The sequence below is a fragment of the Sorex fumeus genome, unplaced genomic scaffold (genome assembly GCF_029834395.1).
Source record: "Sorex fumeus unplaced genomic scaffold, SorFum_2.1 ptg000039l, whole genome shotgun sequence".
NCBI lineage: Eukaryota > Metazoa > Chordata > Mammalia > Eulipotyphla > Soricidae > Sorex > Sorex fumeus.
In genome coordinates, this window is record NW_026606096.1 from 29,242,997 (window position 1) to 29,259,766 (window position 16,770).

General features: G+C 39.1%; 1 protein-coding gene across 2 annotated transcripts in view; it reads left to right on the forward strand.

Moving 5' to 3' along the window:
- Positions 1-16,770, forward strand: part of LRBA (LPS responsive beige-like anchor protein) — a 600,455-nt gene that overhangs the window by 437,067 nt on the left and 146,618 nt on the right. For both annotated transcript variants that reach the window (XM_056119139.1, XM_056119141.1), the window contains exons 44-45: positions 6,530-6,670; positions 7,911-8,030. In XM_056119139.1, the coding sequence (XP_055975114.1) occupies positions 6,530-6,670; positions 7,911-8,030 (261 nt within the window). The remainder of the gene's footprint in view (positions 1-6,529; positions 6,671-7,910; positions 8,031-16,770) is intronic.

A 16,770-nucleotide genomic window follows, 5' to 3' on the forward strand; every position in this document is an offset into this window, starting at 1 on the left:
TGTACTCAGGAATTACTCCTGGCGGTGTTCGGGGGACCATATGGGATCCCATGTCAGGGATCGGGCATATGAAAGACAAATGCCTTCCCCACTGGACTACCACTTCGTCTCCAGTCAGCAGACGTTTAGCCAGACATTTATGACATACTTTGTTGAATTCTCTCTCCATAGTACAGCGGTAGGGCATTTGCCTTGCACGCAGCCGACCCAGTCGGCCCAGGTTTGATTCCTCTGCCCCTCTTAGAGAGCCCAGCAAGCTACTGAGAGTATCTCGCCTGCACAGCAAAGCCTGGCAAGCTCCCCATGACTTAATGGATATGCTAAACACAGTAACAACAAGTCTCATAATGGAGACTTACTAGGCCCGCTGGAGCAAATCCAGACGAACAAGGGGAGACAGTGCTACAGTGCTACAGTGCTTGTTGAATAAATGTAACATCACATTCAACATTGTTATCATTTTTAACCCTCACCTTCCCATGGTCCTTTTTCAATACCTAAAGCCCTATCCCACATCCAGGAAAGAATGAAGTGATGCATAAACTCTATTGCCCAAGACCTGTAAATGTTACAAGATGGACTTTATATGTAGTCATGGAATTATCTCCAACTTCTTAATTCTGTTTCAAGAAAGATAACATTGGCATCTGGGTTTAGATTCATCAGTAGGATCCTACACATGCTTCTAGAAGTACTCAAGATCTTTAACTCTCCCTTCTTGAGTCCCTTTTCACTTTGATACTGCTTTTCTATTCTCCTGTCTACCCTCAGAATGTGCTTTGTTTTGTTGTTTGGGGGCCACACCCAGCAGTATTCAGGGCTTACACCCGGCCCTGCGCTCAGGGATCACTCTTGGCAGGTTCAGAGAGCCAGACAGGATGCTGAAGATCGAACCCAGGTCAACCACATGCACTGCAAACAACCCTCCCCACTGTGGAATCTCTCACTTTTTAATATTTCTGTATTTCTATTTCTGTGTCTTGTGCTCTAGAATTGTCTCTCTGTTTAATCTTTTCTGCTTGTGATGCCTAGATATTAGGTTTAATGATTTTTCAAAGAAAGTCTTCATAGAAAGACATGAAAACCTTTGAGACTTAAATTTTTTTAAAGAAGTGTGTTTAAGCAAATTTTGACTTTATAAAATTTCTGAAATTTCTGGCCAGTTCTTTTAAGTTTCTTATTCTCACCAATTATGGTTATGATTGGGTAGTTTAGAATTTCTCTTCAAAAAAGTTGAGATAAATTGGGACAGTTCACATACAAATATTAAAAGAAAAAATGAATTAGATGTAAATAATTACAACTTTAATCGCACCTACCTTTATTGATTACTTTCTTTGTGCTAGATGTTTCCTAAGCACTTTTATGTATACTATTAGGCTTTTGAGTAAATATTAAATATTGTTTGTAAAATATATGAGAAATTGTTGCAATAAGGGAAAACATTTTGTAATAATAATAGTTTTAAATAAATATGGGTTTAACTTGTTTCTAATCTGTTTTGATTTTAAGTTGTTTTATTCAAGAGGCAACTTTTATTATTAAAATAGCATCACATATTTATTGTGAGAATGTATGATAATATTTAATAGCTTGTAAAATATAACCTGGGGAAATTTTAATGTGATAAACTCAGGGAAGAGTTCCTAAAATCAAAGAAGAGCCTTTTGATTTTTACAACCAGATTTTTGCTAGTAATAGGATGAGTCTATTATGTGCCATTGAATTGGTCTGTGAGTCCAAAACTGTTTGTTTTTAATTAATGTCGTAGAAGATAATTATAACTTGTTTGACATTTCATGTGCTTTTCATGATAAAATTTGGAGACTCAGTGGACTTTTGAAAAGTAATTTGCTTTTGGTTATATTTGTGATATAGAGCAATTCATTTTATTGGTAGTACTGTGTGTTATTAGGTTCTGACATAGTATGCCATGTTATTGATGCTTAATTACTTCCTTTCCTAATAGACTCCACTAATTTCGTCAAGGCTTATTTAAGAGTTTTTTTCCTTCAAATAGCTGAAAAAATGATACTTATTTTACTTATTATTAATAGTAATAATAACCTATATTATTCCTGACACTGAACTGAGTACACTATAATCAGTATTTTTATTCTCTAATAATTAAAATGTTATTTCTCAAAGAACATAATAAATAGGTATTTTTGTTGTTATGCTCTTAAAAACATGTTAAAAAGCTTTAGTTTGCATCTTCTATTCTGAAGCGTATCATTATTGTTTCTAAATAGAATAGTTATTCTTCAAGTTTTTTATTTTGCTGTTTGTAAAATTAAAATATTTTATGTATAGTGATTTTTTTTACCCTTTAAGAATTTTTCAGAGCTTCTGTATTCATTTTTTTATTTGTCGTTTTCCTACTTTAACCCATTATTATTTCCTTTTTTCAGCCATAGTACTTCTGATGGTAGTTTTGATACTTTAGTCATTCCATTTTACTTGAATCACTTTTTCTTTTTATCTTGTTAAGATTAAAAAAATATTTTGTGCATTCTGTTTGGTTGCTTTTTATAGTGTTTAAGATTCTTTTGTATATCCTTTGGCTATTTAAGTTTACCTGGTTATGAACTTGAATTATACCTCTCTAATCAATACTTTATATTTTATTGATTTTTAAATGACCACTATTTTTGTTCCTTCCTTAATCAATTTGCTGATTTAAAAAAATACCATCAAGATTTTGCATTTAAATTGCACAGAGCTCTCTTTGTATATTGAAGGATAATAGTCCATAGTATCTTCCTAAATTGTCCTCCAATTGTTTTTCTCTATATACTGTATAAGGGGAGCCATCACCATTTACTTTTAGTCCTCTTGCAAGATGAATAAACATCTTGAAATGCTGATTTAAACTATGTTTTAAAAATGCTACAATGCACTTTGGTGAATGACTGACTCTTGCTTAGTTAAATGTTTTGCAGCATTGTAACATAGTTGGATTCAGCTCATCTTTTAAAGCAGTTGTCAGAAAAATATGGGCCAGCATGGTAGAATGTATTAGCTCAATACATTGTCTCCATTTTATTATGGAGCTGCTGAGGAAGCTGTGATATACAGCACTGTCATTACAGATCTATTGTTAGGACGGTTCTACAGTCTTCTTTGCTCTGCCATTAATTTATAGCAGTAAACAATATGTAGCCTTCCAACTGCAGCAAAGCAGAATCTTTTAATGAGGTGGATGTTATTACCACAATAAATCAGTGCTTTCGCGTAATGTATAATTCAATGTGTGTATTCCCACTGTAACTTCTCTGAGTAAGCTGATAGTGTATCATTGTCATTGCACAGCTCCATGGGTCTTTTTTTTAAGCCTTCTTTTATTTGGGGACTTCTTTTTTATATGCTTGCAAATAAATGTGGTATGTCTTGATAGCGTCCTGTAGCAGGCCTAGAAACCAACTGTAACAATAACAGCCAGAATCAATACTGTGGATTCCACCTATATGGATCCCTGCGCTATGCCATTTTTTTCAGATGCTAGTGAAATCAATCCTAATTGGTTTTAGCATTATATTCAAGAAACGTAATTCTATAACTATTGATTTTGGGGGGTTAGTCATTTGGAGAGTAATAAAAATAGAAACAGATAAAGTGAATACTTAATATGCTGCAGAACCATACAAAAGGAGCATTGATTCTATTTTTAATTCATATAATTTGTCTTCCAATGATTTTATTTCTTCTGTCTTTCCTTTTGCATGGCTCAGTCTTTAGAGACTACAACTAAAATACATTTAAGAGCATTCCAAATTGGTTCTGTAACAAAGAATTCTTAGAGTCAGTTTCATTCTTAGCTGGCATAAATTTAGTGAATCAGTTATAATTCTTTTGTATTGAAACCAATGCCTTGAAAGTTAACATTTTAAATGAGAATACTGTGATTCTGGTCTTACATAGCAATCAAGTAAAGATTTTTTTAAAATTTATTTGCAAAGTGAATAAAAGAAAGAGCTTAAAGTAAAATGCTGATTAGAAAGAAGTAATCTTTTGGAAAGACAAGTAGCACTGTAGCACTGTCTTCCCGTTGTTCATCGATTTGCTCGAGTGGGCCCAGTAATGTCTCCATCATGAGACTTGTTGAAGTATCAGAAATAAATAGTATTGAAAAAAGTCATGAATTAATGTAAAGAAAATAACCGAAAAGGATGAATTTTTAAAGATTGCTTAAAATAACATAGTCAAGTGAAAGGCAGTTTAAAAACCAGTCTAGCATCACTTCATTTTTAAATCGTTATTTCTTTTCTCATTTTTTTACTATTTTTTAAAATTTTTATTTAAATACTGTGATTTAATAACACCAAACATCAGCCAAGCGGCACAAATGCTGGCCGACTTTGACCGTGAGTGTGGAAAGGTAGGACTACAGCTGAATCTTACGAAGACAATGTTTATGAGAAACAGCCTTGTTCCTGACGCCCCATTCACTCTCAATGGAACGACCATCTCCGAATGCAACAGCTATGTGTACCTAGGTCGAGAGGTCAACATGACAAATGACCTGGCACCCGAGCTGCGCAGGAGGAAGAGAGCGGCTTGGAACGCCTTCAAGAACGTCGAAGAAATAGCTAAGAGGACGAAGAACCTCCGGCTCCGGGCACATCTCTTTGATTCCACTGTTCTTCCTGCATTAACATATGCCTCAGAGACCTGGGCCCTACGCAAACATGATGAGAACGCCATTCAGGTCTCCCAAAGAAGAATAGAAAGAGCTATGCTTGGAATATCACGTTTCACTCAAATGAGAGAACGAATCCGGAGTTCTGACATCCGTCGACGATCAAGGATCAGGGACGCTGTCTCATTTGCCAAGGTGTCAAAAATCAGATGGGCTGGTCACGTAATGAGATTTAAAGATGACCGTTGGACTAGAGCTGTTACTGATTGGATTCCACGGGATGTCAAAAGACTGCGTGGCCGCCCACCTACCAGATGGTCAGACTTCTTCGTCAAGATCATGAACGATCAGTTTGAGGCCCTTCATGTTCCCGGAGCGAACAGATGCCATTGGGCTACACTAGCACGCGACAGGGACAAATGGAGACGTTACTGGCGCCCGCTCGAGCAAATCGAAGACTAACGGGAAGTTAAGTGATTAAGTGACTGTGATTTACAAAGTTGTTCACAATACTAAATACTTCAGTTATTTAGTGTTCCAACACCACAGAGTTATTTTTCCCTCCACTAATGATTATTTCTTAATGAATATATTTTAAACCAATCTTTTTATTTTGGTTTATTCCCCCCACAGACAACCAGGCATTTTATTCTCATAAAATAGGAATAATTAACACAAAATTTTCATTGAAGAAATTATTATTTCATATCATTTTTTCTTTTCTGGAAATGTACTTTTCTTTAAAATAGAGCATATATATTTTCTAGAAATCAGAATAGTTTAAGAGAATGAACTAATTTAAAGTGGTTCGTCTTAACTTTCCTTGAGCCCTTAAGAAACAGTGCATGTGTGTAACCACATCAGTTTTGACAGTGTTCAGTGGCATTTATGTGTTTGGTTAACAACAGCAACATCCATAATAATGACATAATTAACATTAAGCTCTTATCTCGTACTAAGCAATGTGCTAGGGACCTTGTAGCAGTTACTCTATTCAAGCTTTGCCTCAGTTTTTTAAAAAGTCCTAATTGGAGCCAAGGAGCAGCAACTGAAAACAAGGCCCTTGTCTTTGGTCTGCAGCACCTTGTGGTCCCCCAAGCCGTATTGTCTTGGTGGTCCCTGAGCATTACTACATGTGTCCCTGGCTGACCGCAAACACTGCTGGGTGTGGCCTGGTTCGCCATTGCCACTGGGATGAGCACCAGACAACCTTCTGATAAGTCAGGAGAAATAAGTCAGGAGCACTTTGCCATACTGCTTTAGGGACTCAGGCTATAATGTTCTACACTATCAGCTCATCATCTGCCTGCTCTTTTTATAAAAGTTTATATATTTTAATATTTCTTGTAGATAAGTTTCTGTACTTTAAATTTTGTACTAGACTTTTCTAGAAGTACATTTAACCCCTTCTCATTTAATCATCTTCTCCTTTCACTCTTCATTTGCCTCATTTTTGTTCTGTCCTCTTCTCAAAACCTATTATTATAAGCTAGTGCTCTAGCTTCAAGATTTTTTTGGGGTACAATTTTATGGGTGCTTTCTAGAATATTACTTGTTCAGTGTATTTAATTATTCCTGTGAAAATGCTTGTGATGGACTGATTAATGACTTAAACTCAACAGGAGTTAGACTTTTTTGTCAAAGTTTTGAAAAATGACTCTATCCACTTTGATATGTGTATTTAGCCTGCATTGAAAAATAAATGTTTTGCTAACTACACTCTGGTTATCCATTTTTTTAATGGTAAATACATATTTTCTCAACTCACTGCATGTAATGCACTTTTTATTTCATTTTATTATTTGCTAATAAGATAATATTTGAAGACAGAGCATGATATAAATGATGACTTCACTTATGTGTTCTTGTCTTTTTCTTTCCCAATGGCAGCCGATCGGAGCTTTGAATCCAAAAAGAGCAGCATTTTTTGCAGAGCGCTATGAATCATGGGAAGATGATCAAGTTCCAAAGTTCCACTATGGTACTCATTACTCAACTGCGAGTTTTGTTCTTGCATGGCTGCTAAGAATAGTAAGTTTGATTTAAATATTAAACCATTTATAAATAGATTTAATGTTGTGAAGACTATATAATGCTTAAAAATATTTTTGAATACTGTCACTGTCACTGCCCTCCCGTTCTTCATCGATTTGCTTGAGCAGGCCCAGTAACGTCTCCATCATGAGACTTGTGGTTACTGTGTTTTTTGAATACTAAACATTTAAAAAGTAGTTTAGGTTGTCCTTTTTGTATGCAGTTTTTCTCTATCACTGTTAAATCCCTTTAAAGTATTTCACTAGGACCAGAGCAACATACAGTGGATGGGGCCCTTCCCTTACAGTAGGCAACCTGGGTCCTATCTGACGCTCTAGATACGGTCCATAGCCACCAGGAGTGATACTTGAGCTCAGAACCAGGAGTAAGCTCTCTACACTGCAAGCTGTGGCCCTCAAGACAAAAATTATTTAATAGAAGTATTTCACTGGAATTGTGTAATTTTTTCTCTGTAATTTTCCTTTTTAAGGCTAATATCTGGCCAGATTCTAAATTGTAGTGTAGCTTAATTTCTAATATAACCTGTTAAAGGAATAGTATGTAAACAAAGGAGTGTATGCATGTATTTTGAAAACTTCAGGTGTCCCTAATGGAATAAGGTATGTTTGCAGTTTGCACCAAGGCTGCTGCATATTGATAATATATTGGTTAAACAAGAAATGTTTCTGTAAAATTGAAAGGTGATTCATTTACTTGAAAGTAATTTCTTTGGGAAAGCATTAGCAGCACATCATTAATTAAAGCTTGTTAGAAGGATACAGGCGAACATAAATCCTAGAAGTAATTTATAGTGCTTAGCTAATTTCAAGCAATTATCTACTAATATGTGTTTAAGTGTTCCTTAACTAAGAGGAGGCTTTTAAATCTTCTAAACATTTTTCTTCTCTTAATCATAAATTAAATGTTGAACCATAACAATAGGAAAATTGCATATTAGACTTCTTCACCATACTATGAAGAAAATGTGATCTGATTTATGTCTGAATGTTGTTAATAAATTGTTCTTAGAAAAGGTGGATTCTAAAAATCTGGCACATACCAAACTTGGAAAAATGTTTCCTGAAACAGAAACAATTTAAGCATACTAATGTAACTCTTAGTTTATATATAGGATGTATGGCTAAAGTCTGTGATCCATTAAAGCTTTTAGATAGATAGACTTTTTAAAACTTTAGGCAGAAGAGAATATAACAGTATTTTTACTTGTTTTTTTGAGGAACCCTTCACAACTTACTTCCTAAATCTGCAAGGAGGGAAATTTGATCATGCCGATCGAACTTTTTCATCAATTTCCAGAGCTTGGCGAAATAGTCAGCGGGATACATCTGATATTAAGGTACAGGAATGTTTTGTTTTACAATTATTATTATCAACCATTTCTTGTTGAATTGAATAGTGGCAATTTCTCCTCTACAGTGCAGCACTCTTTACTTAAAATGAACCTCAAAGGATGAGCCTTCACTCAAATGGCCAGAATCATTCTCTAGAATTTCTATCTGTATCTGTATGTCTCCCCTGCTTCCTCTGTCCCTCCTTCTTCCCCTTTCCCTCCTGCATTCTCCACTTGTAGAATGTGGCTTATCCTCCTACTTGGAATCTTTTTATTGGGGAGGGGAGGGGTTGGGCTAGGGTACATACCTGGCTCTGTGCTCAGGGTCCATGCTTAGCAATGCTTGGGGGGCCATATGTGCAGCTGTGTCTCAAACCAGTCATAGCTGCGGCCCAAGCTATGCAAGCGCCTGAAGCTTTTTGCTTTTATAATTTATTTTATTTCATTTTAAAAGGTTTTAATTGCTGTTCAGTAGTTTTCAGTGCTATTATATTAATAACGGCTTCTCGTGTGCATAATTTCAACACCACACTCATTGCTGGTGAACCCACTCCCTCCCCAGGACCCCACGTTCCCTCTTTCCTCTCCCCTTCCTTCCAACTCAGTTGTGGGCATCAGTTTCCCCATTCTGTTGCCTTTGGATCTTTGTTACTACCTTGCTCTGTGTCTTCACCTTTTTATTTTCTCTTCTATTCCTGGGACCATTTATTTAAAGGGATAATATGGTAGGAATGTAAAGCAGCAAGCAAAATGAAACTCCACATAAAGAATGAAACAGTATTATCAAAAAAGCACTATTCCCTTTCTTTCTTCTGTGGTATTTCTTTCATTTGGAGGCGTTCCAGGCGGTGCTTAGGAGCTATAGGGTCTGTATCTGCAGCCTGAGGGCAGTTGCGCCAGGCTCAGTACAGGGACCTGGGTTTGTGATGCCTCTCGGGCCCTGGGGATGCCGGTGTTTGGGGCCTTCGGGGCTGCACCCAGCAATACTTAGGGGACCGTGTGGTACCCAGACCCATACGTGGTTCACCATCCTGTGTGTAACCACCGTGCTAGCTCCCAGCTCCACGTCTCCCTGTTTGGAAGGTGATCTTTTACCTGTTGCTGCTTCTAAATGCATCTGACTCTGCTGTATAGAATGGTGTCACTGTTGATGGAATAAGAGTTCTCCTATGAGTATGCTTATCCATTACTCTCAAAAATCAAAAACTGGATTGTTTTCTTCATGTCACTTTCTTTTCTTTCACTATTTGCGTATAGGAAAGCCATGAGCTTTTGGGTATTGATTTTATAGGCTGCCACTTTACTATACAAGTCTATTGTTTCTAGGAGTTTCTTGGTAGAGGTTTTAGGGTTCTCTAAGTATAGGATTATATCATCTGCAAATAGTGAGAGCTTGATATCTTCCTTTCCTACCTGGATGCCCTTAATATCTTTTTCTTGCCTAATCGCTATTGCAAGTACTTCCAGTACTATATTGAACAGTAGTGGAGAGAGTGGGCATCCTTGTCTCGTCCCTGATCTTAGGGGGAAGGCTCTCAGTTTTTCCCCATTGAGGATGATGCTTGCTGTAGGCTTGTGGTAGATGGCTTTAACTGTATTGAAGAAAGTCCCCTCTATTTCCATTTTGGTGAGGGTTTCATCATAAATGGGTGCTGGATCTTGTCAAATGCTTTCTCTGCATCTATTGATATGATCATAGGATTTTTATCTTTTCTTTTGTTGATATGATGGATTTATGTTGATTGATTTCCAAATGTTAAAGCATCCTTGCATCCCCAGGATGAATCCCACTTGGTCATGGTGTATGATCTTTTTGATGAGTTGTTGAATTCTATTTGCTAGTATTTTGTTGAGAATATATCGGCCTGTAGTTTTCTTTTCTCGTGGTGTCTTTGTTTCCTTTTGGTATTAGGGAGATATGGGCTTCATAGAAACTGTTTGGGAGAGTTTCTGTTTTTTCAATTTCCTGGAAAAGCTTGAGAAGAACTGGCAATAGGTCCTCTTTAAATGTTTGGGAAAATTCGCTAGTGAATCCATCCGGACCTGGGCTTTTGTTTTTAGGAAGACTTTTGATTACAGTTTCAATTTCCTTGATGTGACTAGGTCTATTCAGATACTCTGTATCTTCTTGATTCAGCTTTGGGAGATTATAGGAATCCAGGAATTTATCCATTTCTTCTAGGTTCTCTTGTTTCGTGGCATACAGTCTTACAAAGTAGTCTCTGATGATCTTTTGAATTTCTTTAGTTTCTGTTGTGATATCCCCACTCTTATTTCTAATTCGATTTATTAGGGTTCTCTCCCTCTGTTTCTTTGTGAGTATTGCTAGTGGTTTATCTATCTTATTAATTTTTGTCAAAGAACAAGCTCTTGGTTTCATTAATCTTTTGGATTGTTTCTTTGGTTTCCATGTTGTTGATTTCTGCTCTAAGTTTTATGATCTCTTTCCTTCTGCCTGATTTAGGCTCCTTCTGTTGATACTTTTCTAAGATCTTCTAAGATCTTGAGCTCTGAAGTCAAGTTGTTTATAAAGGTAAAGGTAAAGGTAAAGGTAAAGGCCCTCCCATTGATCGTCGATTTGCTCGAGCGGGCCCAGTAACGTCTCCATTGGAGACTTTGTTGTTACTGTGTCTGGCATATCGAATACTCTCGGTAGCTTGCCGGGCTCTCTGAGAGGGGCGGAGGAATCGAACTCGGGTCAGCCATGTTGGCCGCTTGTAAGGCGTACGCCCTACCCGCTGTGCTATCGCTCCAGCCCTTGTTTATGTGCATCCTTTTTTCCGTCCTGAGATAAGCTTGCAGAACTATAAATTTTCCCCTTAATACGGCTTTCGCTGCATCCCGTAAGTTCTGGTAGCTTGTGTCTTCATTCTCGTTTCCAAGTATCTTTTTTTTTTTAATTATTTTTAGTGAAACACCATGAGATACAGTTGTATATTTACAATTTTTTTGTGCTTGGGTTTCGATTATACAATGATCAAATACCCATCCCTCCACCAGTGCCCATTTTCCACCACCATGGATAATATCCCTCCCACCCCCATCCCTCCCATCTCACCCTGCCTCTGTGGCAGGGCAATCCCTTTTGTTCTCTCTCTCCTTTTGGGTGTTGTGGTCTGCAAAAGAGGCTTTGAGAGGCAGACATGTTCAGTTCATAGTCTACTTTCAACATGCATCTCCCCTCCTGGGAGGATCCTCCAAACACCCTTTATTTGGTGCTCCCTTCTCTGTCTGAGCTGCCCTTTCCCCTAGAATGCCTGGCTGGCCTCTAAGCTATGGAGTAATCCTCCTGGTGTTGATCTCAGCTATTCTTGGGTATTAATCTCATATTTTGTTTCTTTATATCCCCCAGATGAATGCAATCTTTCTATGTCTATCCCTCTCTTTCTGACTCATTTCGCTTAGCATGATATCCAAGTATCTTTTGATTTCGTCCTTGACTTCCTTCCTGTTCCACTCGTTGTTCAGCATTGAGTTGTTTAATTTCCAGGTGTTTGATTTGGTTCTCCGTGTCTGTGCATGATTCACTTCTATTCTCAGTGCATCATGGTCTGAAAAGATTGTTGATACTATTTCTATCTTCCTGATTCTACTGAGGTATGTTTTGTGGCCTAGCACATGGGCTATTTTGGAAAATGTTCCATGCGCACTGGAGAAGAACGTGTATTCTTTCTTTTGGGGGTGTAAAGCCCTGTATAGGTCTATAAGCCCTTTCTCTTCTATTTCTTCTTTCAAAGCCAATGTTTCCTTGCTGAGTTTTGTTCTTGTTGATCTATCCAGAGGTGATAAGGCGATGTTGAAGTCTCCAACTACTATTGTGTTGCTAGCAATGACTTCCTTAAAATCTGTTAGCAGTTGATTTAAATATTTATCTGTTCCTTCATTAGGTGCGTATACATTTAAGAGTGTGATTTCTTCCTGTTGTACGTATCCCTTGATGAAGAGAAAATAGCCTTTGCTGTCCCTTCTAATCTTTTTCAACCTAAAGTTAATGTGGTCGGATACTAGTATGACCACTCCAGCTTTTTTGAGGGAGCTGTTTGCTTGCAGGATTGTTTTCCATCCTTTCACTTTGAGTCTGCGTTTGCTCTTACTGTTGAGATGAGTTTCTTGTAGGCAGCAGAATATTGGGTTCTGTCTCTGAATCCATTTTGCCTCTCTGTGTCTCTAATTGGTGAATTTAGACCGTTGATGTTGAAAGAGATTATTGTTATGGGGTTTTTTTGTCATCTTTCTGTAAGGGTGTGTTGTGCTTGTAGGGTTTGTTTTCTCTTATAGTGGCTCCTTTAGTCCTACTTTTAGGTTTGGTTTTGAGTCTCTAAAGTTCCTGAGCTGCTGTTTATTTAGAAAATAGTGTGTCGTTCCTTCAATTTTGAGTGAGAGTTTAGCTGGATAGAATATTCTTGGTGAAGCATTCATTTCAGTGAGTTTTTTCACTATATCCCACTATTGCCTTCGGGCTTGGAGGGTTTCCTCTGTGAATCTAAGGGGTGCTCCTTTGTATGTGATTTCCTTCTTTGACCTTGCTGCTTGCAGTACTATATCTCTATCAGCAGCATCGATCATTCTAACTATGATACGTCTTGGAGTGTTTTTGTTAGGGTCTCTTTTAGCTGGCACCCTTCGGGCTCCTTGAACCTGAATGGCTGCATTGTGGAGCTCTGGGAATTTTTCAGCAATGATTTGTTTCACCGTGTTTTTTTCATTGGGATTGTTTCCCTGAGCTTCAGGTAGTCCAATGATTCTAATGTTGTTCCTCTTGGAATCATCTCCTTGAACTCTGATTCTCTGTAGAGCCATTTTGAGGTTCCTTGCCATTGTTTGTTGTTGACTGCTGGCTTGGTGCAGCTGATCTTCCAGCTCACTGATTCTCTCTTCAACTGCTGTCATTCTATTGTTGAGGGCAAAGACTGAGTTTTTCATTTCATCTATGGAATCTTTTATTCGTGACATCTCTGCTCTCATTTCTTCCCGTAGTTTGTCGATTTTTTCTGTCATGGTACTGGATATCTGTCTGACTGTTTCATTGAGTTGATTGAACATCTTCATGACTTCGTATCTGAATTCTTTGTTAGAAAGGTCCCTTAGGTGAGCAGTATCGATAGAGGCTTCTGGATTCTTTTCATTGACCTCCCCATGTGGTCTTCATGTTCTTCTTTCTTCATGTTGGTGTGTAGTTTTGGGGACTAGGTTCCTCGGTATGGTTAAACTACCTTCGGCCATGTGAGCATTGGCCCTCCAAAAATAGGCCACGCCCACTACTGTGGAAGCCACGCCCACTTCTGAAAAGGCCACGCCCCCACGGGTCCCCGGGCGGGGGTGGGGGGTGGGGGGGGTAAAGACTGGGTAGGGGAGAAGACCAGCACAGGTTGTCTGAGAGGTAGGGGAGACGTTCGGCACAGCTTCGCCGGCAAAGAGGAAAAGCTCAATTTTTGTTTAATGGGCATCTCTCAACTGGTCTTTCTGAGCTTTGCACCCATTCTTAATTTTTTGACAAAAACTATTCCGGACTTACCTTGTACTCTCAGGCTAGAGCAGTGGCTGAGGCAGGTCTGAGGGAGGGTATGAGGGAGGGGGCTAAGGGAGGGTCTGAGGGAGGGCATAAGGGAGGGACTGGGCAGGGGCTGAGGCAGGTCTGAGGCTGGGGCTGGTGCAGGGATAAGGCAGGTCTGAGGGAGAGGCTGAGGATAGAACAGAGGGATTGGGCAGAGGGCGGGGCTGAGGGAGTGGCAGAGGGTGGGGACAGAGGGGGGCTGAGGGTGGGGCAGGTGCAGGGGATGAGGCAGGTCTGATGGAGAGGGTGGGGCAGGGGGAGGGCTGAGGAAGGGGCGTGGGAGGGGCTGAGGGAGGGGCAGAGGGAGGGCCTGCCTGGGGCAGAGGGATGGGCTGAGGCAGGTCTGAGGGAGGATATTCACCGAATTTACATCCAACAAGGGGTTGATATCAAGGATATATAAGGTACTGGTTGAACTCCACAAGAAGAAAACATCCAACCCCATCAAAAAATGGGGTGATGAAATGAACAGAGACTTTCGCAAAGAAGAAATTCAAATGGCTAAAAGGCACATGAGAAAATGCTCTACATCACTAATCATCAGGGAGATGCAGATCAAAACAACAATGAGATATCATTTCACACCACAGAGACTGGCCCACATCTAAAAGACCAAAAGCAACCTGTGTTGGCATGGATGTGGCGAGAAAGGGACCCTCCTTCACTGCTGGTGGGAATGCTGACTGATTCAGCCCTTTTGGAAAATAGTATGGGCGACTCTCAAAAAGTTAGAAATTGAGCTCCCATTTGACCCAGCAATACCACTCCTGGGAATATATCCCAGAGAGGCAAAAAAGTATAGTCGAAGTAACATCTGCACTTGTTTGTTCATTGCAGCACTCTTTACAATAGCCAGAATCTGGAAAAAACCTGAGTGCCCGAGAACAGATGACTAGTTAAAGAAACTTTGGTACATTTATACAATGGAGTACTATGTAGCTGTTAGAAAAGATGAAGTCATGAAATTTACATACAAGTGGTACTACATAGAAAGTATCATGTTAAGCGAAATGACTCAGAAAGAGAGGGATAGACATAGAAAGATTGCATTCATCTGGGGAACATAAAGTAACAAAATAGGAGACTAACACCCAAGAGTGGCCGAGATTAATAACAGGAATTTTACTCCATGGCTTGAAGGCCAGCCACACATCCTAAGGGAATAGGAAGCTCAGATAGAGAAGGGAGCACCAAATAAAGGGTGTTGTAGGCTATAAACCAAACATGATTGCCACTCAGTGCCTCTTATGCAAACCACAATACCCAAAAGGAGAGAGAGAACAAAAGGGAATGCCCTGCCACAGAGGCAGGGTGGGATGGGAGGGTGGGGGGATGGAGGGTGGGAGGGATACTGACATCCGTGGTGGTGGAAAATGGGCACTGGTGAAGGGATGGGTACTTGATCATTGTATAACTGAGACCCAAGCACAAATTTATAAGTCTACAACTGTACCTCAAGGTGTTTCACTAATAAAAAAAAGTCATTAAAATTATAAAAGAAAAAAATCAAAAACTGGGCCTGGGAAGCTAGCCCCGCAGGCTTTATATGCAGAAGCCGGAGTTCCTCTCCTATTACCACTTGGTCCCCAGCAGAAGCACCGTGCCATTGCCACGTGCTGCCCTCCCAAAGAAATAATCAACAAAAATGAAAAGCATTGTGCCTAGCCAGTATATATAGTCCTTGCTTAAAATTCATTTTCATGTGGTAGCATTGGACTGTGAAACTGTATGTTGGGGTGGGGATTTGGCTCAGGGAGTGGGGGGCAGTTGCCTTGCACGTGAGGCTCTGGTTGTCTGTCTGTCCTCCATAACTCCCCTGGGACTCCCTCCCCCTTTTCACTCCCTCTCCTTTTGTAACTCAGCTTATGGCTTTTTTATTTGGCTTTGCCTGTTTCTTTGCCTTGCTTTTTTTTTTATGTCTCACATACACTTGAAATCATCTAATAAAACACCCCAATTATTAGACAAATGGTAGAACTTACTTTTCGACTTTATCGACATGAAGAAATAAAGTGTGAGGTTAACGAACGGAGAAGTTAATTCTTTTTTAAAAATTTCTGGCATTTGTTGATTGGAGCTGCTTCATCTTAACTGTGATCTGATGGTGCTCGGAAGCACAGGTCTCTCTTCAAGACTAACTGTGCTGAAACCTACTTACTGTAACCGATAGCGATGTTCTCCCTCTTTTAACCACAAAATTGCTTTAGGGTGGATAGGACATTGATAAATTATCTCATTTTCTATATTGATAACCAGGTAATTTGGGTCCTAGAACTTATTGACTTTCAAATACTTGAGAAGTTTGTATTACAGGCTCTACAGCGCCTTCTTATAGATGGTCCTTCTAAAACAGAGGAAAGGTTTACTCTGCTTTTTAAAAAAAATTTCACATGCCCCTCTGAAAGTGTTATATTTAACTCTTTAGTTTTTTTATGTTTTACAGAATAAATGTATAAGAAAACACAGTTAATTGTATAGATACTGCATGAGCATATGACATTATTTTTAGAACAATATTAATTATCTTGTAATTCACGGTCCTCCCGTTGTTCATCAATTTGCTCGAGGGGACCCAGTAATGTCTCCATTGTGACAATTGTTACTGTGTTTGGCATATCGCATACGTCATGGGTAGCTTGCCAGGCTCTTCCGTGAGGGCGAGATATTCTCGGTAGCTTGCCGGGCTCTCTGAGAGGGGCAGAGGAATCGAACTCGGGTTGGCCATGTTGGCTGCGTGCAAGGCAAACGCCCTACTGCTGTGCTATCACTCCAGCCCCATCCTGTAATTAATAATTAATTTTATTTCTGTTCTCTTGGTGTTTCTAGAAATACTAAAGGAAAATGTCAAAACAGTGGAAATAGAATCGTGAAATATCTGAGTGGTGTTGGATTTTAATATATACCTTTTCTTGTTTGTTTGGCTTTTGGTTTTGTTCTGTTTTGGGAGAATCACACCCAGTGATGCTCAGGGGTTACTCCTGGCTCTGTACTCAGGAATCATTCCTGGCAGTGCTCAGGGGACCTTATGAGATTCTGGGGATTGAACTCGGGTGAACCACGCGCAAGGCAAGTGGACTACATATTGTACTATCTCTCCAGTCCAACATATGCCTTCTTTAATACAGTATACATATTCTAAGATGTTTTCATCAAATTTTACAATATGTTGTGAAGTAGATAGAAGATTTACTT